This window comes from Neophocaena asiaeorientalis, unplaced genomic scaffold (assembly GCF_003031525.2).
Source record: "Neophocaena asiaeorientalis asiaeorientalis breed wild unplaced genomic scaffold, Neophocaena_asiaeorientalis_V1.1 scaffold406, whole genome shotgun sequence".
Taxonomy (NCBI): Eukaryota; Metazoa; Chordata; class Mammalia; order Artiodactyla; family Phocoenidae; genus Neophocaena; species Neophocaena asiaeorientalis.
This window is the reverse complement of record NW_020173381.1, coordinates 773572-795552: the sequence shown is the minus strand read 5'-3', so window position 1 is coordinate 795552 and position 21981 is coordinate 773572. Positions and strand designations below refer to the sequence as shown.

The following is a 21981-nucleotide window of genomic DNA, read 5'->3' as shown; positions in this document are numbered from 1 at the left end:
ACACTGGGGTTGTGTCTAGGTTTTGGTGATCACAAATAAAGTCACTATGAACATTCATGTACAAGTCTTTGTATGGACATATTCTTTTATTTTTTTCTAATACATTTTTAATACCTTTATTGGAGTATAATTGCTTTACAATGGTGTTTTAGTTTCTGCTTTATAAAAAAGTGAATCAGCTATACATATACATATATCCCCATATACCCTCCCTCTTGTGTCTCCCTCCTACCCTCCCTATCCCACTCCTCTAGGTGGTCACAAAGCACCGAGCTGCCCTCCCTATGCTATGTGGCTGCTTCCCAATAGCTATCGGTTTTACATTTGGTAGTGTATATATGTCCATGCCACTCTCTCACTTTGTCCCAGCTTACCCTTCTCCCTCCCCGTGTCCTCAAGTCCATTCTCTACATCTGTGTCTTTATTCCTGTCCTGCCCCTAGGTTCTTCAAAACCTTTTTTATTTTCTAGATTCCATATATATGTGTTAGCATACGGTATTTGTTTTTCTCTTTCTGACTTACTTCACTCTGTATGACAGTCTCTAGGTCCATCCACCTCACTACAAATAACAATTTCATTTTTTTATGGCTGAGTAAATATTCCATTGTATATATGTGCCACATCTTCTTTATCTATTCATCTGTTGATGGACACTTAGGTTGCTTCCATGTCCTGGCTATTGTAATAGAGCTGCAATGAACATTGTGGTACATGACTCTTTTTGAATTATGGTTTTCTCTGGGTATATGCCCAGTAGTGGGATGGCTGGGTCGTATGGTAGCTCTATTTTTAGTTTTTTAAGGAACCCCTATACTATTCTCCATAGTGGCTGTATCAATTTACATTCCCACCAACAGTGCAGGAGGGTTCCCTTTCCTCCACACCCTCTCCAGCATTTATTGTTTCTAGATTGTTTGATGATGGCCATTCTGACTGGTGTGAGGTGATATCTCATTGTAGTTTTGATTTGCATTTCTCTAATGATTAATGATGTTGAGCATTCTTTCATGTGTTTGTTGGCAATCTGTATATCTTCTAGGACATATTTTTTTGCTTCTCTTGAGTAAATACCTAGAAATTTAAAGGCTGACTCACAGGTAGGTGCACATTTAACTTAAGACACTACTAAACTGTTTTTCAAAGTGGCTGCACCATTGTACATTCCTACCAGCACTGTATGAGAATTCCAGTTGCTCTATATCCTCATCAAAAATTGGTATGATCAGCGGAGCGGCTGGGCCCGTGAGCCATGGCTGCTGAGCCTGCGCCTCTGGAGCCTGTGCTCCACATGGGAGAGGCCACAACAGTGAGAGGCCCATGTACAGAAAAAAAAAAAGTTGGTATGGTCAGGGGATCGGATCAAGATGGCGGAGGAGTAGGAAGTGGAGCTCACCTCCTCCCACAAATACATCAAAAATACATCTACATGTGGAACGATTCTCACAGAACATCTACTGAACGCTGGCAGAAGACCTCAGACTTCGAAAAGGGCAAGAAAATCTCCACATACCGGGGTAGGACAAAAGAAAAAAAAGAAAGAAAGGAATAGGGATGGGACCTGTGCCCCTGGGAAGGAGCTGCAAAAGAGGAAAGGTTTCCACACACTGGTAAGTCCTCTCACTGGTGGGGAGATGAAGCCAGGACAGATGGGGAGCTTCGGAGCCTTGGAGGAGAGTGCAAGAACTGGTTTATGGAGGGCAAAGCGGAGAGAGACCTGCACAGAAGGTCAGTGCCACCATCTGGCACTCCCCAGCCTGAGACGCTCAGCCGCTGAGGCAGGTGGGGGCTGGGTGCTGAGCCTTGGGCTTCGGAGGTCATATCCAGGGAGAGGACTGGGGTTGGCTGCGTGGAGACAGCCTGAGGGGGCTAAGATGTGGTGTGCCACAATCATGGGAATACAGGAATAAGCATGGGCCCGCCGGAGAGGCAAGGCACCATTGTTGGGGGGTGTGCTAGGAGAGGGGTGAGCTCACCATAGGAGCTTCTTTCTCCGAGCACACACTCTCAAGCAGCAAGGCACTGCCTACACAAGCTCCAGGGGTGGGCGTGAGCCACCACTGCCGTCTCAGACCCCAGAGATGGGCACAGACTACTGCCACCATCAAGAGTCCCAAGATTGAGTGCCAACCACTGCCCCCACCTCCCCAGGAAGGTGTGCAGCCCACTGCCACCAAGGGTCCCATGACCAGGCACCAGCCACTGCCCCCACTTCCCTGGGAGTGCGTAAGACCCGCCACTGCCAAGGGTCCTGTGACCAGTCACCAACCTCTGCCCCCCCACCCCTGCCATCTCCCCTGGAGCATGCACAGCCGACACACGCTGAGGAAAGAGATGGCAAACAACCAAACCAAAATCAGCCCTCACGCCAAAAAAATTTTAAACCCAAACGACCTACGCAGGAACACTCCTGCATATAAATAGCCCTCCAAGAGATAACAGTTTCTCCTAAACTCACAGGGTAAGAGAAATACAAGCAAAATGAAGAAGCAGAGGAACCATTCCCAGTTAAAAGACCAAGAAAATTGTCCTGAAAGAACAAACAATGAAACAGACCACTTCAGTTTAATAGACATGGATTTCAAATAGGAGATAATGAAAATACTAAAGGAATTAAGGAAGGCTATTGACAGAAATGCAGATTACTATAAAAAGGAATGAGAAACTATAAGGAGGAACCAAGAAAAATTAGAAAATTCATTTGCCGAGACAAAAGCTGAGCTAAAGGCAATGAACAGCAGAATGAATAATGCAGAGGAAAGAATAACTGATCTGGAAGATAGAATAATGGAAATTACCCAATCAAAACAGCAGGCAGAAAGCCAAATGAAAAAGAAAAAAAGTGAAAGCAATATAAGAGACCTACGGGATAATATAAAGCATGCCAATCTATGCATAATGGGGATTCCAGAAGGAAGAGAAAGAGAAAAGGGGATTGAAAATGTATTTGAAGGGGACTTCCCTGGTGGCGCAGTGGTTAAGAATCCGCCTGCCAATGCAGGGGACACGGGTTCGAGCCCTGGTCTGGGAAGATCCCACGTGCCGTGGAGCAACCAAGCCCGTGCACCACAACTACTGAGCCTGCACGCCACAACTACTGAAGCCCACACACCTAGAGCCCATGCTCCACAACAAGAGAAGCCACCACAATGAGAATCCCACGCACCACAACGAAGAGTAGCCCCGCTCGCCGCAACTAGAGAAAGCCTGCGTGCAGCAACAAAGACCCAATGCAGCCAAAAATAAATAAATAACTAAATTTAAAAGAAAAAAGAAAGGAAATGTATTTGAAGAAATTATGGCTGAAAACTTCCCAAACCTAAGAACGAAACAGATATCCAGATACAAGAAGCAGAGGGTCCCAAACAAGATGATCCCAAAGAGACCTACGCTAAGACATATTATAATAAAATGGAAAAAGTTAAAGAGAGGATTCTAAAGGCAGCAAGAGAAAAACAGAGTTAATTACAAGAGAACCCCCATAAGGCTATCAGCTGATTTCTCTACAGAAATGCTGCAGGACAGGAGGGAATGGCAAAATATATTCAAAGTCTTGAAAGAGAAAAATCTGCAACCTAGAATGCTCTACCCAGCAAGATTATCATTTAGAATGGGAGGAGAAATAAAGAATTTCTCAGACAAGCAAAAACTAAAAGAATACAGCAATACTAAAGCTATCCTAAAAGAAATATTGAAAGGTCTTCACTAAATTGAAAAGAAGCAAGAAGATATAGGAAGGAGGAAATCACAATTGGAAAGTAAATCACTTAAATTAGCCAGTATACAGATCAAAAGAGAAAAAAAACCTATTTGTGCAAGCGATGATAAACACAAGGAACAGCAAAAGGATAAACATGAAGATGTAAAAGAGGACATCAACATCATAAAATGTGGGGAAGGAGAGTAAGAAAATGTAGATTCTTTTTTTTCAGAATGTGTTTGAGCCTATATGTCTATCAGTCAAAAGCAAGCAGACATAGGTAGAGGTTAACATACTTGAAAAACAGGGCAACCACAAATCAAAAATATATAACAGATTCACAAAAAACAAAAAGAAGAGAACACAAGCATAAAATAAAAGGAAATTATCAAGCCACAAAAAGAAAAACAAAAAGAAAAAGACAGGAACAAAGAAGAAACATAGAGTCAACTGGAAAACAAGGTTTTAAATGGCAATAAATACATACATATCTGTAATTACCTAAAATGTCAATGGACTGAATGCTCCAATCAAAAGACATAGAGTGGCAGCCTGGATACAAAAAAACAAGAGCCTACAATATGCTGCCTACAAGAGACCCACCTTAGGGCAAAGGACACACACAGGCTGAAAGTGAGGGGATGGAAAAAGTTATTTCATGTAAATGGAAATGACAAGAAAGCAGGAGTTGCAATACTCATATCAGACGAAATAGACTTTTAAACAAAGGCCATAAAGAAAGATAAAGAAGGACACTATATAATGGTAAAAGGATCAATACAAGAAGAGAATTTTACACTTATCAACATACATGCACCTAATACAGGAGAACCCAAACACATAAAACAAACACCAACAGACATTAAGGGAGAAATTGACGGGAATATAATAATAGTAGGAAACTTTAATACCACACTCACATCAATGGGCAGATCTTCTAGACAAAAAAATCAGTAAGGCAAGAGAGATCCTAAATGATACAGCAGAACAGTTAGACTTAACTGATATTTTCAGGATATTACATCTAAAAAAAACCCAGAATACACATTCTTTTCAACTGCACATGGAACATTGTCTAGGATTGACCACATAATAGGTCAATCTAACCTCAACAAATTTAAGAGTATAGAAATTATTTCAAGAATCTTCTCTGACCACAATGGCATGAAACTAGAAATAAACCACAGTAAAAGAAATGACAGAAAAATGATTACACAGAGACTAAACAACATGCTACTAAAAAACCAATGGGTCAACAAGGAAATCAAAACGGAAATTAAAAAATACTTTGAGAAAACAACAAATGAAAACACAACCATACAAAATCTATGGGATGCAGCAATAGCAGTTCTTAGAGGGAAGTTCATAGCAATACAGGTTTTCCTAAAAACACAAGGAAAATCTCAAATAAACAACCTAACATACCACCTAAAGAAATTAGAAAAAAAGAACAAACAAAACCTGAAGTAAGCAGAAGGAAGGAAGTAATAAAGATCAGGAAGGATATAAACAAGAAACAGATTTTAAAAGACAATAGAAAAAGTAAATAAAATGAAGAGCTGGTTCTTTGAAAGGGTAAACAAAATTGACAAACCTCTGGCCAGGCTCACCAAGAAGAAAAGAGAGAGAACCCAAATAAACAAAATCACAAATGAAAAAGGAGAAATCTCAACCAATACTGCAGAAATACAAAAAAAAAACATAAGAGAAAACTATGAACAATTTTATGACAACAAATTTGACAACCTAGAAGAAACAGACAACTTTCTAGAAACATAAAGCCCACCAAACTGATCACTAGAAGTGAGATAGAATCTGTAATTTTAAAAAACTCCCTACAGAGAACACACAGCGTGCCTCAGGGTGTTGCAACGTCATGCTGGCCTCTGCTGCCACAGGCTTGCCCCACATTCCGTACTCCTCCATACCCCCAGCCTGAGTGAGCCAGAGCCCCCTAATCAGCTGCTCCTTTAACCCCATCTTGTCTGACCGAACAGCAAACGCGCTCAGGTGACCTACATGCAGAGGTGGGGCCAAATCCAAAGGTGAATCCCAGGAGCTGTGCAAACAAAGAAGAGAAAGGGAAATTTCTCCCAGCAGCCTCAGGAGCAGCAGATTAAATCTCCACAATCAACTTGATGCACCCTGTAACTCTGGAATATCTGAATAGACGAATCATCCCAAAATTGAGGTGGTGGACTTTGGGAGCAACTGTAGACTTGGGGTTTGCTTTCTGCATCTAATTTGTTTCTGGTTTTATGTTGACCGTAGTTTAGTATTTAGAGTTTATTATCACTGGAAGGTTTGTTTATTGATTTGATTGCTCTCCTCCTCTGTTTTTATATATATAGATAAATATTCTTTTCTCCTTTTTATCTTTTTGTGAGTGTGCATGTGTATGCTTCCTTGTGTGATTTTGTCTGTAGAGCTTTGCTTTTACCATTTGTCCCAGGGTTCTGTCCATTTCTTTTTTTTTTTTAATATATTTTTTAGCGAGTCTTATCATTGATAGATTTGTTTTTTGGTTTGGTTGCTCTCTTCTTTCTTTTTTTTTTTTTTTACTACTTTTTAGTTTTTCATAATTTTTTTATTTTAATAACTTTATTTTATCTTATTATTTTTTTCTTTCTTTCTTTCTTTTCTCCCTTTTCTTCGGAGCCATGTGGCTGACAGGGTCTTGGTGCTCCAGCCAGGTGTTGGGCCTATGCCTCTGAAGTGGGAGAGCCGAGTTCAGGACACTGCTCCACCAGAGACCTCCCAGCTCCATGTAATATCAAATGGCAAAAGCTGTCCCAGAGATCACCACCTCAATGCTAAGACACAGCTCCACTCAACGACCAGCAAGCTACAGTGCTGGACAACCTATGCCAAACAATTAGCAAGACAGGAACACAACCCCACGCATAAGCAGAGAGGCTGACTAAAATCATTATAAGGTCAAAGACACCCCAAAACACACCACCAGATGCGCTCCTGCATACCAGAAAGACAAGATCCAGTCTCATCCACCAGAACACAGGCACCACTCCCCTCCACCAGAACCCTATACACCCCACTGAACCAACCTTACTCACTGGGGGCAGACACCAAAAGCAACAGGAACTACGAACCTGCAGCCTGCGAATAGGAGACCCCAAACACAGTAAGTTAAGCGAAATGAGAAGACAGAGAAACACACAGCAGATGAAGGAGCAAGGTAAAAACCCACCAGACAGGGGGTTCCCTAGTGCTGCAGTGGTTGAGAGTCTGCCTGCCGATGAAGGGGACGTGGGTTCGTTTCTGGTCTGGGAGGATACCACATGCCGCGGAGCGGCTGGGCCTGTGAGCCATGGCCGCTGAGCCTGCGTGTGCAGAGCCTGTGCTCTGCAACGGGAGAGGCCACAACACCGAGAGACCCACATACCGCAAAAAAAAAACACACCAGACCAAACAAAGACTTACAAGAATTAAAAACCAAACAAACAATGATGAACAACACAATAAATGAAATTTAAAATTCTCTAGAAGGAATCAATAGCAGAATAACTAGGCAGAAGAATGGATACGTGACCTGGAAGATAAAGTAGTGGAAGTATCTACTGCAAAGCAGAATAAAGAAAAATGAATGAAAAGAACTGAGGACAGTCTCAGAGACCTCTGGGAAAACATTAAACGCACCAACATTAGAATTATAGGGGTCCCAGAAGAAGAAGAGAAAAAGAAAGGGACTGGGAAAATATCTGAACAGATTATAGATGAAAACGTCCTTAATACGGGAAAGGAAATAGTCAATCAAGTCCAGGAAGCGCAGAGAGTCCCATACAGGAAAAATCCAAGAAACAAGCTAAGCCACATTAATCAAACTATCAAAAATTAAATACAAAGAAAAAATATTAAAAGCAGCAAGGGAAAAACAAAAAATAACATACAAGGGAATCCCCATAAGATTAACAGCTAATCTTTCACCAGAAAATCTTCAAACCAGAAGAGAGTGGCAGGACATATTTAAAGTGATGAAAGAGAAAAACCTACAACCAACATTACTCTACCCAGCAAGGATCTCATTCAGATTCAATGGAGAAATTAAAACCTTTAGAGACAAGCAAAAGCTAAGAGAATTCAGCACCACCAAACCAGCTTAACAACAAATGCTAAAGGAACTTCTTTAGGCAGGAAACACAAGAGAAGGTAAAGACCTACAATAACAAACCCAAAATAATTAAGAAAATGGTAATAGGAACATACATATCGATAACTACCTTAAATGTAAATGGATTAAATGCTCCAACCAAAGGACAGAGACTGGCTGAATGGATATAAAAACAAGACCCATATACATGCTGTCTACAAAAGACCCACTTCACACCTAGGGACTCATACAGACTGACAGTGAGGGGATAGAAAAAGATATTCCATGCAAATGGAAATCAAATTAAAGCTGGAATAGCAATTCTCATATTAGACAAAATAGACTTTAAAATAAAGACTATTACAAGAGACAAAGAAAGATACTACATAGTGATCAAGGGATAAATCCAAGGATAAGATATAAAAATTGTAAATATTTATGCACCCAACATAGGATCACCTCAATACATAAGCCAAATGCTAACAGCCATAAAAGGGGAAATCGACAGTAACACAATCATAGTAGGGGACTTTAACGCCCTACTTTCACCAATGGACAGATCATCCAGAATGAAAATAGGTAAGAAAGTACAAGCTTTAAATGATGCACTAAACAAGATGGACTTAATTGATATCTATAGGACATTCCATCCAAAAATGACAGAATACACTTCCTTCTCAAGTGCTCATGGAACATTCTCCTGGATAGATCAGATCTTGGGTCACAAATCAAGCCTTGGTAAATTTAAGAAAATTGAAATTGAATCAAGAATCTTTTCCAACCACAACGCTATGAGACTAGATATAAATTACAGAAAAAAATCTGTAAAAAATACAAACACAGGGAGGCTAAACCACACACTGCTAAATAACCAAGAGATCACTGAAGAAATCAAAGAGGAAATCAAATAATACCTAGCAACAAATGACAATGAAAACATGACGACCCTAAACCTATGTGATGCAGCAAAAGTAGTTGTAAGAGAGAAGTTTATAGCAATAAAATTATACTTCAAGAAACAAGAAACATCTCAAATAAACAACCTAACCTTACACCTAAAGCAATTAGAGAGAGAAGAACAAAAAAACCCGAAGTTCGGCCATTAGCCAGGCTCTTCAATAAAAAATGGGAGAAGACTCAAATAAATAGAATTAGAAATGAAAAAGGAGAAATAACAACTGACACTGCATAAATACAAAGGATCATGAGAGATTACGACAAGCAACTATATGCCAATAAAATGAACAACCTGGAAGAAATGGACACATTCTTAGAAAAGCACAACCTGCTGAGACTGAACCAGGAAGAAATGGAAAATATAAACAGAACAATCACAGGCACTGAAATTGAAACAGTGATTAAAAATCTTCCAATAAACAAAAGCCCAGGACTAGACGGCTTCACAGGCGAATTCTATCAAACGTTTAGAGAAGAGCTAACACCTATCCTCCTCAAGCTCTTCCAAAATATAGCAAAGGGAGGAACACTCTCAAACTCATTCTACGAGGCCACCATCACCCTGATACCAAAGCCAGACAAGGATGTCACAAAGAAAGTAAACTACAGGCCAATATCACTGATGAACATAGATGCAAAAATCCTCAACAAAATACTAGCAAACAGAATCCAACAGCACATTAAAAGGATCATACACCATGATCAAGTGGGGTTTATTCCAAGAATGCAAGGATTCTTCAATATACACAAATCAATCTATGTGATAAACCACATTAACAAACTGAAGGAGAAAAGCCATATGATCATCTCAATAGATGCAGGAAAAGCTTTCAACAAAATTCAACACCCACTTATGATAAAAACCCTCCAGAAACTAGGCAAAGAGGGAACTTACCTGAACTTCATAAAGGCTACATATGACAAACCCACAGCCAACATCATTCTCAGTGGTGAAAAACTGAAACCATTTCCTCTAAGATCAGGAACAAGACAAGGTTGTCCACTCTCACCACTATTATTCAACATAGTTTTGGAAGTTTTAGCCACAGGAATCAGAGAAGAAAAAGAATGAAAAGGAGTCCAAATCAGAAAAGAAGAAGTAAAGCTGTCACTGTTTGCAGATGATATGATAGTATACATGGAATCCTGAAGATGCTACCAGAAAACTACTAGAGCTAATCAATGAATTTGGTAAAGTAGCAGGATACAAAATTAATGCACATAAATCTCTTGCATTCCTATACACTAATGATAAATAATCTGATAGAGAAATTAAGGAAACACTCCCATTTACCACTGCAACAAAAAGAATAAAATATCTAGGAATAAACCTACCTAAGGATACGAAAGACCTGTATGCAGAAAATTATAAGACACTGATGAAAGAAATTAAAGATGACACAAACAGATGGGGTGATATACCATGTTCTTGGACTGGAAGAATCAACATTGTGAAAATGAGTATACTACCCAAACTAATCTAAAGATTCAATGAAATCCCTATAAAACTACCAATGGCATTTTTCATAGAACTAGAACAAGAGTTTTCACAATTTGTATAGAAACACAAAAGACCGCGAATAGCCAAAGCAATCTTGAGAAAGAAAAATGGAGCTGGAGGAATCAGGGTCCCTGACTTCAGACTATACTACAAAGCTACAGTAATCAAGACAGTATGGTACTGGCACAAAGACCGAAATATAGATCAATGGAACAGGACAGAAAGGCCAGAGATAAACCCACGCACATATGGTCTCACCTTATCTTTGATAAAGGAGGCAGGAATATACAATGGAGAAAAGACAGCCTCTTCAATAAGTGATGCTGGGAAAACTGGACAGCTACAAGTAAAAGAATGAAATTAGAACACTCCCTAACACCATACATAAAAATAAACTCAAAATCAATTAAAGACCGGGCTTCCCTAGTGGTACAATGGTTGAGAGTCTGCCTGCCGATGCAGGTGACATAGGTTCGTGCCCAGGTCCGGGAAGATCCCACATGCTGTGGAGCGGCTGGGCCCATGAGCCATGGCCACTGTGCCTGTGCGTCCGGAGCCTGTGCTCCGTAATGGGAGAGGCCACAACAGTGAGAGGCCCACGTACCACAAAAAAAAAAAAATCAATTAAAGGCCTTAATGTAAGGCCAGACACTATGAAACTCTTAGAGGAAAACACAGGCAGAACACTCTATGACATAAATCACAGCAAGATCCTTTTTGACCCACTTCCTAGAGAAAAACAAACAAATGGGACCTAATGAAACTTAAAAGCTTTTGCACAGTAAAGGAGACCATAAACAAGATGAAAAGGCAACCCTCAGAATGGGAGAAAATATTTGCAAATGAAGCAACTGACAAAGGATTAATCTCCAAAACTTACAAGTAGCTCATGCAACTCAATATCAAAAAAACAAACAACCCAACCCAAAAATGGGCAGAAGACCTAAATAGACATTTCTCCAAAGAAGATATACAGATTGCCAACATACCACATGAAAGGATGCTCAACATCACTAATCATTAGAGAAATGCAAATCAAAACTACAATGAGGTATCACCTCACACCAGTCACAATGGCCATCATCAAACAATCTATAAACAATAAATCCTGGAGAGAGTGTGGAGAAAAGGGAACTCTCTTGCACTGCTGGTAGGAATGTAAATTGATACAGCCACTATGGAGAACAGTGTGGAGGTTCCTTAAAAAACTAAAAATAGAAGTACCATATGACCCAGCAATCCCACTACTTGACATATACCCCAAGAAAACCATAATTCAAAAAGAGTCATGTATCACAATGTTCATTGCAATTCTATTTACAATAGCCAGGACATGGAAGCAACATAAGTGTCCATCGACAGATGAATGGATAAAGAAGATGTGGCACATATATACAATGGAATATTACTCAGCCATAAAAAGAAATGAAGTTGACTTATTTGTAGTGAGGTGGATGGACCTAGAGTCTGTCATACAGAGTGAAGTAAGTCAGAAAGAGAAAAACAAATATCGTATGCTAACACATATATAGGGGATCTAAAAAAAAAATGCTTCTGAAGATCCTAGGGGCAGGACAGGAATAAAGACACAGATGTAGAGAATGGACTTGAGGACACGGGGAGTGGGAAGGGTAAGCTGGGACAAAGTAATAGGGTGGCATGGACATATATACAGTACCAAATGTAAAACCAATAACTAGTGGGAAGCAGCTGCATAGCACAGGGAGGTCAGCTCGGTGCTTTGTGACCACCTAGAGGGGTGGGATAGGGAGAGTGGGAGGGAGACGCAAGAGGGAGGAGATATCGGGATATATGTATATGTATAGCTGATTCACTTTGTTATAAAGCAGAAACAAACACGCCATTGTAAAGCAATTATACTCCAATAAAGATGTTTAAAAAAAACCTCCCTACAAACAAAAGTCTGGAGCCAGATGGCTTCACAAGCGAATTCTAGCAAACACACAAAGAAGAACTTATACTGATTCTTCTCAAACTCTTCCAAAAGACTGAAGAGGAGGGATCACTCCCAAAGACATTCTGTGAAGCCACCATCACTCTGATACCAAAACCAGACAAAGATACCATGAAAAAAAGAAAATTATAGGCCAATACCTTTGATGAGTATAGATGCAAAACTTCTCAACAAAATATTAGCACACCGAATCCAACTATACATTAAAAAATATCATACACCACGACCAGTGGGATTCATCCCAAGTTCACAAGGATGGTTCAACATACGCAAAACAATCAATTTAATACACCGCATAAACAAAAGAAAAGTCAAAAACCACATGATCCTCTCAGTAGATGCAGAAAAAGCCAAAATTCAACATCCATTGATGATAAAAACTCTTACCAAAATGGGTATAGAGGGAACATATCTCAACATAATGAAAGCCATTTATGACAATCCCACAGCCATTGTAATAGTCAATGGTGAGAAGCTGAAAGCCTTCGTGCTCAACTCTGGAACAAGACAAGTATGCCCGCTCTCACCTCCTCTATTCAACATAGTATTGGAAGTCCTAGCCACAGACAAGAAAAAGAGATAAAAGGTATCCATATTGGAAGGGAAGAGGAAAAATTGACACTATATGCAGATGACATGATACTATACATAGAAAACCCTAAGGACTCCACACAAAAACTATTAGATCTAATAAATGAGTTCAGCAAAGTAGCAGGATACAAGATTGACACCCAGAATCAATTGCATCTTTACAATGACAATGAAATATCAGAAAGAGAATGTAAAAAAAAATACCTTCTAGAATTGCACCAAAATAAAATACCTACGAATAAACCTGACCAAGGAAATGAAAGACTTATATGCTGAGAACTATAAAACATTAATAAAGGAAATTAAAGAGGATTCAAAGAAATAGAAAGATACCCCATGCTCTTGGATTGGAAGATTTAATATTCTTGAAATGGCAATACTACCCAAAGCAATCTACAGATTTAATGCAATCCTTATCAAATTACCTATGACATTTTTCACAGAACTAGAACAAATAATCCAAAAATTTACATGGAACCATAAAAGGCCCAGAACTGCCAAAGTAATTCTGAGGGAAAAAAAACACCTGTCTGCAGGTGACATAACTCTCACAGACTTCATAAAATACTACAAAGCTACAGTAATCAAAACAGTGTGGTATTGGTACAAAAAGAGACATATGGATCAATGGAACAGAATAGACAGCCAAGAAATAAACCTACACACCTACAGTCAGTCTTTGACAAAAGAAGCAAGAATCTAAAATAGTAAAAAGACAGTCTCTTTAGCAAGTCGTGCTGGGAAAGTTGGACAGCTGCATATAAATCAATGACATTAGAACACACCTTCACACCATGCACAAAAATAAACTCAAAATGGTTTAAAGACTTAAATATAAGACATGACACCATAAAACTAGAAGAGAACCTAAGCAAAACATTCTCAGACATAAACTGTAGTAATATTTTCTTAGGTCAGTCTCCCAAGGCAATAGACATAAAAACAAAAATAAACAAATGGGACCTAATCAAACTTACAAGCTTTTGCACAGCAAATGAAACTATAAACAAAACGAAAAGACAACCTACAGAATGGGAGAAAATATTTGCAAATGATGCAACCAGCAAGGGCTTAATCTCCAAAATATACAAACAGCTCATACAACTCAACAACAAAAAAACAAACCACCCAATTGAAAAATGGGCAGAAGACTTTAACAGACATTTCTCCAAAGAAGACATGCAGATGACCAACAGGCACATGAAAAGATGCTCAACATCACTGATTAGAGAAATGCAAATCAAAACTATAATGAGGTACCACCTCATACTGGCCATCATCAAAAAGTCTACAAGTAACAAATGATGGAGAGGGTGTGGAGAAAAGGGAATCCTCCTACACTGTTGGTGGGAATGTAAACTGGTGCAGCCACTATGCAAAACAGTATGGATGTTCCTCAGAAAACTACAAGTAGAGTTACCATACGATCTAGCAATCCCACTCCTGGGCATATACCCGGACAAAACTATAATTCAAAAAGATACATGCAACCCTGTGTTCAAAGCAGCACTATTCACAATAACCAAGACATAGAAACAACCTAAATGTCCATCGACAGATGAATGGATAAAGAAGATATGGTACACACATACAATGGAATACTACTCAGCCACAAAAAAGAATGAAATAATGCCATTTGCAGCAACATAGATGCAACTAGAGATTATCTTACTAAGTGAAGTCAGAAAGAGAAAGCCAAATACCATACGATACCACTTATATGTGCAATCTAAACTATGGTACAAATGAACCTAGCTACAAAACAGAAATAGACTCACAGACATAGAGAACAGACTTGTGGTTGCCAAGGAGGATAGGAGGAGGGAGAGGGATGGACAGGGAGTTTGGGGTTAATAGATGCAAACTATTACTTTTAGAATGGATAACAACAAGGTCCTACTGTATAGCACAGGGAACTATATCCAATCTCCTGGGATAATTCATAACGGAAAAAATATTTGAAAAGAATGTATATATGTACATAACTGAGTCACTTTGCTGTACAGCAGAAATTAGCACAAGACTGTAAATTGACTATACTTCAATAAAAATTTAAATTAACAAAAACTGTTATAGTCAGTCTTTATAATTTTAGCCATTCTAGTGGGTACACAGTAGCATCGTATGATTTTAATTTGCATTTCCCTAATGACTAATGATGTTGAGCATCTTTTCATGTCCCCTGCATCGGCAGGCGGACTCTCAACCACTGCGCCACCAGGGAAGCCCTCTTGAGTTTTTTAAATTGTCTCATTTTTTCACTTAACATGTATACAGTACGATCCTTTTGTAAAAAGAAATTAAAACTTGAAAAATCCAACCCATATTTGTACATTTAGGCAGTCTGGTAGTCCATATATCAAAATTATTAATGACTGGTAACAAGAACTGTCTGGGGCAGAGGAAGTGAGGTTACTGGGGACTCATTTGATATATTTCTATATTGCTTTTCATCAATCATATAAAACATGATAAAGTCATTTCTCTTTGGCCAAGAGAAAGTTAGGGGAAAAAAACACAAATAAAAAGTCAAAAATTCACCAGCAGCAGCCAAATGAGGAAAGGAATAAAGCCTCAAGTCATAAAGTTGAAAAAGTCATGGCTAAGAAAACAGAAGAAAGATCTAGCTCAGCAAAACTTCCAATGTGGAGATGTACAGATTAAGTGAGCAGGCAGTCCTGGGGTAAGACAAGGAAAACAAAAATCCTCAAGATTTGCAGCCCCAGGTATCACTGGGAGACCCCAACAGAGGCAGACAAGCCTGCTGGGGGACATCATCTTTCAGGGTCACTGGTATGAACTAGAGGATGCATCCAGAGCTGGACTGAGTGAGCCCAGACATTTAAGAGACTTTCAGGAGACTGAAACCCAGGATCCTCAAGTTGTCTTTTGCCCCTCCCCTCGGGTTACAGAAAAGAAGTATATAGAAAGCAATTTCTTTTTTTCCCAAGTATTGTATTTTATTTTATTTACTTTTTATTGAAGTATAGTTGATTTACAATGTTTCAGGTGTATAGCAAAGTGATTCACAGTTATATGCATATATATATATATATTCTTTTTCAGATTTTTTTCCATTATGGGTTATTACAAGATATTGAATATAGTTCCCTGTGCTATACAGTAGGTCCTTGTTGTTTATCTGTTTTATATATAGTAGTGTATATCTGCTAATCCCAAATTCCCAGTTTATCCCTCCCTACTCCTTTCCCCTTTGGTAACCATAAATCTGTTTTCTATGTCTGTAAGTCTATTTCTGTTTTGTAAATAAGTTTATTTGTATCATATTCTAGATTCCACATATAAGTGATATCATATGGTATTTGTCTTTCTCTGTCTGACTTACTTCACTTAGTATGATAATCTTTAAGTCCATCCATGTTGCTCCAAATGGCATTCTCTTTCTTTTTATGGCTGAGTAGTATTCCATTGTATATATGTACCACATCTTCTTTGTCCATTCATCTGTTGATGGACACTTAAATTGCTTCCATGTCTTGACTATAGTGCTGCTATGAACCTCGGGGTGCATGTATCTTTTCGAATTAGAGTTTTTGTCTTTTCTATATATATGCCCAGGAGTGGGATTGTTGGATCATATGGCAACTCCATTTTTAGTTTTTTAAGGAACCTCCATACTATTTTGCATAGTGGCTGCACCAATTTACGTTCCCACCAACAGCGTAGGAGGGTTCTCTTTGGTCCACACCCTCTCCAGCATTTATCATTTGTAGACTTTTTGATGATGGCCATTCTGACCAGTGTGAGGTGGTACCGTATTATCATTTTGATTTGTTTTTTTCTAGTAATTAGCAATGCTGAGCATCTTTTCATGTGCCTGTTGGCCATCTGCATGTCTTCTTTGGAGAAATGTCTATTAAAAGTCTTCTGCCTATTTTTTGTTTGGGTTGTTTGGTTTTTTGATATTGAGTTGTATGAGCTGTTTGTTTAGTTCGGAAATTAATCCCTTGTCAGTCACATCATTTGCAAATATTTTCTCCCATTTTGTAGGTTGTCTTTTCATTTTGTTTATGATTTCCTTTGCTGTGCAAAAGCTTTCAAGTTTAAGTAGGTCCCATCTGTTTATTTTTGCTTTTGTTTCCATTACTCTAGGAGACAGGTCCAAAAAAATACTGCTGCAATTTACATCAAAGAGTGTCCTGCCTATGTCTTCCTCTAGGAGTTTTATAGTATCTGGTCTTATGGTTAGGTCTTTAATCCATTTTGAGTTTATTTTTGTATATGGTGTTAGAGAATGTTCTAATTTCACTCTTTTACATGTAACTGTCCAGTTTTCCCCACACCACTGACTGAAGAGACTGTCTTTTCTCCATTGTATATTCTTGACTCTTTTGTCATAGATTAATTGACCATAAGCGTGTGGGTTTATTTCTGGGCTTTCTATCCTGTTCCACTGATCTATGTGTCTGTTTGTGTGCTGGTATCATACTATTTTGATTACTGTAGCTGTGTAGTATAGTCTGAAGTCAGGGCACTTGATTCCTCCAGCTCCATTCATCTTTCTCAAGATTGTTTTGGCTACTCAGGGTCTTTTGTGTTTCCATACAAATTTTAAAATTTCTTGTTCCAGTTCTATGAAAAATACCGTTGGTAATTTGATAGGGACTGCATTGAATCTGTAGATTGCCTTGGGTAGTATGGTTATTTTAACAATATTGATTCTTCCAATTGAAGAACATAGTATGTTTGTGTGGTCTTTAATTTCTTTCATCAGCGTCTTATAGTTTTTGGAGTACAGGTATTTTGTAGAAAGTAACTTCTATCCTTAAACTAAAGTATAATTGAGTGTGGAGAAGAGATAAATTGTGTCAAGTTGAGATGAAAAGCCTGTCAAGAAGAATTCACACACTATATCAGAGCAAACAAAAAATACAGACAGAACCTCCCATGTTAAACATGAGTAGAATGAAAAGAAGTGGTCTAGAAGATACATAAATATGACATGGGGTGTGGAGAAATAGAAAGAACTTGCATGATGAACAAAGAACGAATTGTGGAGAAGAATATAATCATAGGAAAATAAGTAGTTTTGTGAATGCTTTAGACTTACACAGGAACTTAATAAGAATATAGATTTGATAAGGCACAAGAGCTCAATACAAGATGATGAAACAACAAAATTAGAGAAAAAGGAAAACTGAGAGCAAAGAATAAATTAAAATGTAAACAAGATCATTCATTCAAATCAGTAAATTAGATACAGCAAAAAGAAAGGGGGGAGGGAAGAAGGGAGGAAATGGAAAAAAGAAAATGGCTGAAAATCAAAGTAATAGCACAGAAGAAAGGGATGGGCTATTATGATTAATTGCTTTCACCTTTCTATTTTTCTTTTGCATTTGACAGTAAAAGGACAGAAATGGAAGATGAAGAAATCCAATGTCCCTGAAGTGGAGAGCTTAACTAGTGAAATAGAAAGAGTTCACAGGATACAATGCAGAAAAATTTTCCATCAATGAAGAAAGAATTCATCAAGGGTACACTGTGTATTAGGGAAAAATGAAACAGGATGATCACCATTGAGATCTATCCTTGTTAAGTTACTAAACTTCAAGAAAAATAAAAGGAAATTTTCAGGCATATTCAGACACAAGTGTGCGTGCATGTATGTGTGCACGCACACACACCACACACACACACACACACACACACACACACACACAGTGTGTTACCTACAAGGGAGAAAAAGAAAAGGCTAGCTGGCCTAAGACTCCTTCAGTTACATTCAGTGGCAGAAGACAATGGAGTAATGTCTACAATATTCTAAGGGAAAGAAAGTGTAACCCAAGAATATAATATCCAGCCAAGATATCATTCAAATTCATAAAGGGACTAGGCAGACATTCTTAACATGAAAGAGTGAAATGAATATAGCACCCACAAGCTATTCTTGAAGGAACTTCTCAGTGATAAAATCCTGACAATCAAGAAATAAGTCAGGGCTTCCCTGGTGGCGCAGTGGTTGAGAGTCCACCTGCCGATGCAGGGGACACGGGTTCATGCCCCGGTCCAGGAAGATCCCACATGCCGCGGAGTGGCTAGGCCCGTGAGCCATGGCTGCTGAGCCTGCGCATCCGGAGCCTGTGCTCCGCAACGGGAGAGGCCACAACAGTGAGAGGCCCGTGTATGGCAAAAATAAATAAATAAATAAAAATAAAAAGAAGTCAAAGTAAAGGATTCAGAAATATAGATGAACCACGGGCCAAAGCCTGGTTGTAAGCATAAGATCCTTTTAAATATGAACTAAAACTAAACAAACAGATAAAACAAGCAGATGGTTTATAATTGCATAACAGAATGTAAATGTTGTAAGCCCTGACAAAGTAAAAATAACTTGATTAATAAAAAGTGGGAGTAGGGGAAAGTGTTAGGAGGAAGTGTAAGCAAGCTAATCTCCTCCTCCTTCTTCATAGTAGAGTCCACTGATAATGTTTAATATTGAAAAAGGTAGATTTACAAAATGACTAAATGATCATTTGACCCAGCAACCCCACACCTAGGTATCTTTCTAAGAGAAATGAAAACATATGTCCACACAAAAACTCAATACAAATGTTCATAATAGCATTAGTCTAAAAAGTGGAAACAATCCAAATGTCCATCAACAGATGAATGGATAAACAAATGGGGGTATATACATATAATGGAATATTATTTGGCAATAAAAAGAAATGAAGTACTGATACATGCTTCAACATGGATGAACCCTGAAAACATTATGTTAAGTGAGACAAGACAGTCACAAAGGACCACATATTGTATGATTCTATTTAAATAAAATGTCCAAAATAGGCAAATATATAGAAATTAAAAGTAGATCAGTGACTGTTTAGGGATGGGAAAGATATGGAGGTTGGGGAGTCACTGATAGCTAAAGGGTATAGGGTTTCTTTTTAATGTGACAAAAAGTTCTAAAATCAATTGAGGTGATGGTTGCACCGTTCTGTGTATATACTAAAAACCATTGCATTGTACACTATTAATAGGTGAATTATATGGTGTATGAATTATAGCTTGATAAGGCTGTTACCAAAAAGACGCTACAAAAAAATGACTAACTGCTCAATGGTTTTCATATTTTTTCTTAAGCTTAAATGGATATTAATGACTAATATCTTTTATGGTAAAGAAACATTTGTCTGAAGATTAGCAATTCCTGTATTTTATTTCAGTGTTTTATTCTGTCAAGTTCAAGTAAAATTAAACAAAGCTTTTAATTTAATATATTATGACCCAATATTATAAAGGCTTTTCAGTCTATCTATCCACCCATCCCTCTATCTACATATATGCACAAAAGATATCTGAAATAATTTTCACATAATATGAATACTGGGGTAGTAAGAATTTGGGTGATTTGTTGATTTCTTTATTGTTTCCTATACTGGTTAAATGTTTAATAATGAGTATGTGTTATCTGTATTTGTCTTCAAATTGTTCTTATAAAGCACAAAGTAAATATACCAAAATGTTAATGTTTATATGTGGGTTGCAGGATTAGGAAGTTTTTTTTTCTTCCTTCTTTATTCTTTTCTGTACTTTCCAAAGTTGCCTACAATGAGCATCTATTATTTTACAAATAGAAGTAAAAAAAATAAAAGAATTAAAGGAATGTGTAGCAGTTCTTTAAATGATTGCTGGTTCTTACCTGGGTTCCTTCTGTTGCTCCTGAATGATCTTTCTTCCTGGCCAGATATTGCCCATCTGTGACTGATGAAGGAGGGACTGTCCCACTGTATCTCTTTTATTCACTTCAAGACAAACAAAAGCATGGCAGAGGGGTGGTGATGAGGGGGGCAAGGGAAATACAGCATGCTTGCAGAAAGGATCAACACTATCTTCATGTTCCCTACAAACAGGCTGAGCTCATGGAGTGAAGACACCACCAATAAGAATACACTAAGATTCCACAGCAGAGGGTCTATCACCCACAGCAGAGGGTCAAGCACCTCAAGGAACCATTTCCCGACAGGTCCGGTACCTGCAGGTTTGTGGCGCAGGGACATCCTGATTATCTCACTGCCGGTGCGGTAAGCAAAGCGATTCACTTTCTGGTCATAAAACCAGTCTCCAGTTGCTTTCTTCAGCTCTCTGCAAAAGAATAAAAGAAAATGACATATGGATTTTAAAAAAATGCCCTTGACATTCAACCAACAAAGGATGAGGGGAAAAATTCTAACCACAACTGGGGCCCCATTTCTTCTCTCTACTCAGCCATAAGTTAACACTCACATTTCCTTGGCGCACACCTTGCATCTCCAAATACCATTGCTTTCCTGGATACGGCAGTCCCGACACACCAGGTGATTACAACCCCGACAAGTGTTGGTCTTGGGAGTCAAACGGCCCATGCTCTCCTGGCACCGGGCACAGGTCCGATCACTATAGTGTTGGCTGCCCCTTTTGGCCCCTTTCCTTTTTATCTCCAGTAACTCATTCTTCAGTCGTCTGCCAAGACCCAAAAGAGAAACACAAGTGATTTGAAATCTGCATAGGCTGGATGGAGAGGGGTTGAGGGGTAGAGACAGTAAGACTATTTGGTTCTGTGGAAGCAACCTCAGAACCCAACCTGACCCACAGAGGAGTTGTAAACCTCATACACAAGTTCCTCTGAAAGTCAGATGAGAAGTATAAGGAAAAGTCCAGGTATCATTGGTTAAAGGCCTGGGAGCCCATGATTTTTCTGGGACTCTTACCTAATCCTTTTCTCATCTGCTTTTCGGAGCTCCTCATCTCGTTGTAGAACACTGAGGATCAAATCCCTTTCCACCTCAGACAGAAAAGAGAGGTCAAGTATCTCCGACATGACTTATTCTAGTTTTTCCTTCTACTCTTCTTTCTTCAAAGCTACCAGTCCAGGAGAGCTACCCCAGAGTTGCCTGAAATAAGATAAGAACTAATTTCGCACAGGTAATTTACTCCAGAAGAGGCCCACAGCCCTAGAGCCTTTCGGTGGGCTACCTCCCCCTTGAGCCAGGCTAGAGATAACATAGAAGTATGTGACCAATTTACCATTCCTACTCCCAGGTGAATCCTATCCTGAAAATGAAGAGGCTTTGATTTTTCAAGAAGAAACACTTATTCATGACTCTGCCAAAGGGTTGGATCTTTCAACATAAGTCTGGAAAGAGC

At 38.8% G+C, this 21981-nt stretch overlaps 1 protein-coding gene across 3 annotated transcripts in view; it reads right to left on the bottom strand.

Annotated features, from left to right (window-relative positions):
- SYTL4 (synaptotagmin like 4) overlaps positions 1 to 21981 on the bottom strand; it is a 67693-nt gene that overhangs the window by 18378 nt on the left and 27334 nt on the right. For 2 of the 3 annotated variants that reach the window (XM_024746533.1, XM_024746535.1), the window contains exons 2-5: positions 21546 to 21728; positions 21082 to 21297; positions 20831 to 20940; positions 20498 to 20600 (exon numbers count right to left, since the gene is read on the bottom strand). In XM_024746533.1, coding sequence (XP_024602301.1) covers positions 20498 to 20600; positions 20831 to 20940; positions 21082 to 21297; positions 21546 to 21655 — 539 coding nt within the window. In that variant the 5' untranslated portion in view covers positions 21656 to 21728. Of the gene's footprint in view, positions 1 to 20497; positions 20601 to 20830; positions 20941 to 21081; positions 21298 to 21545; positions 21729 to 21861; positions 21945 to 21981 lie in introns of those variants that run through there. The other variant, XM_024746534.1, reaches the window with a different exon arrangement.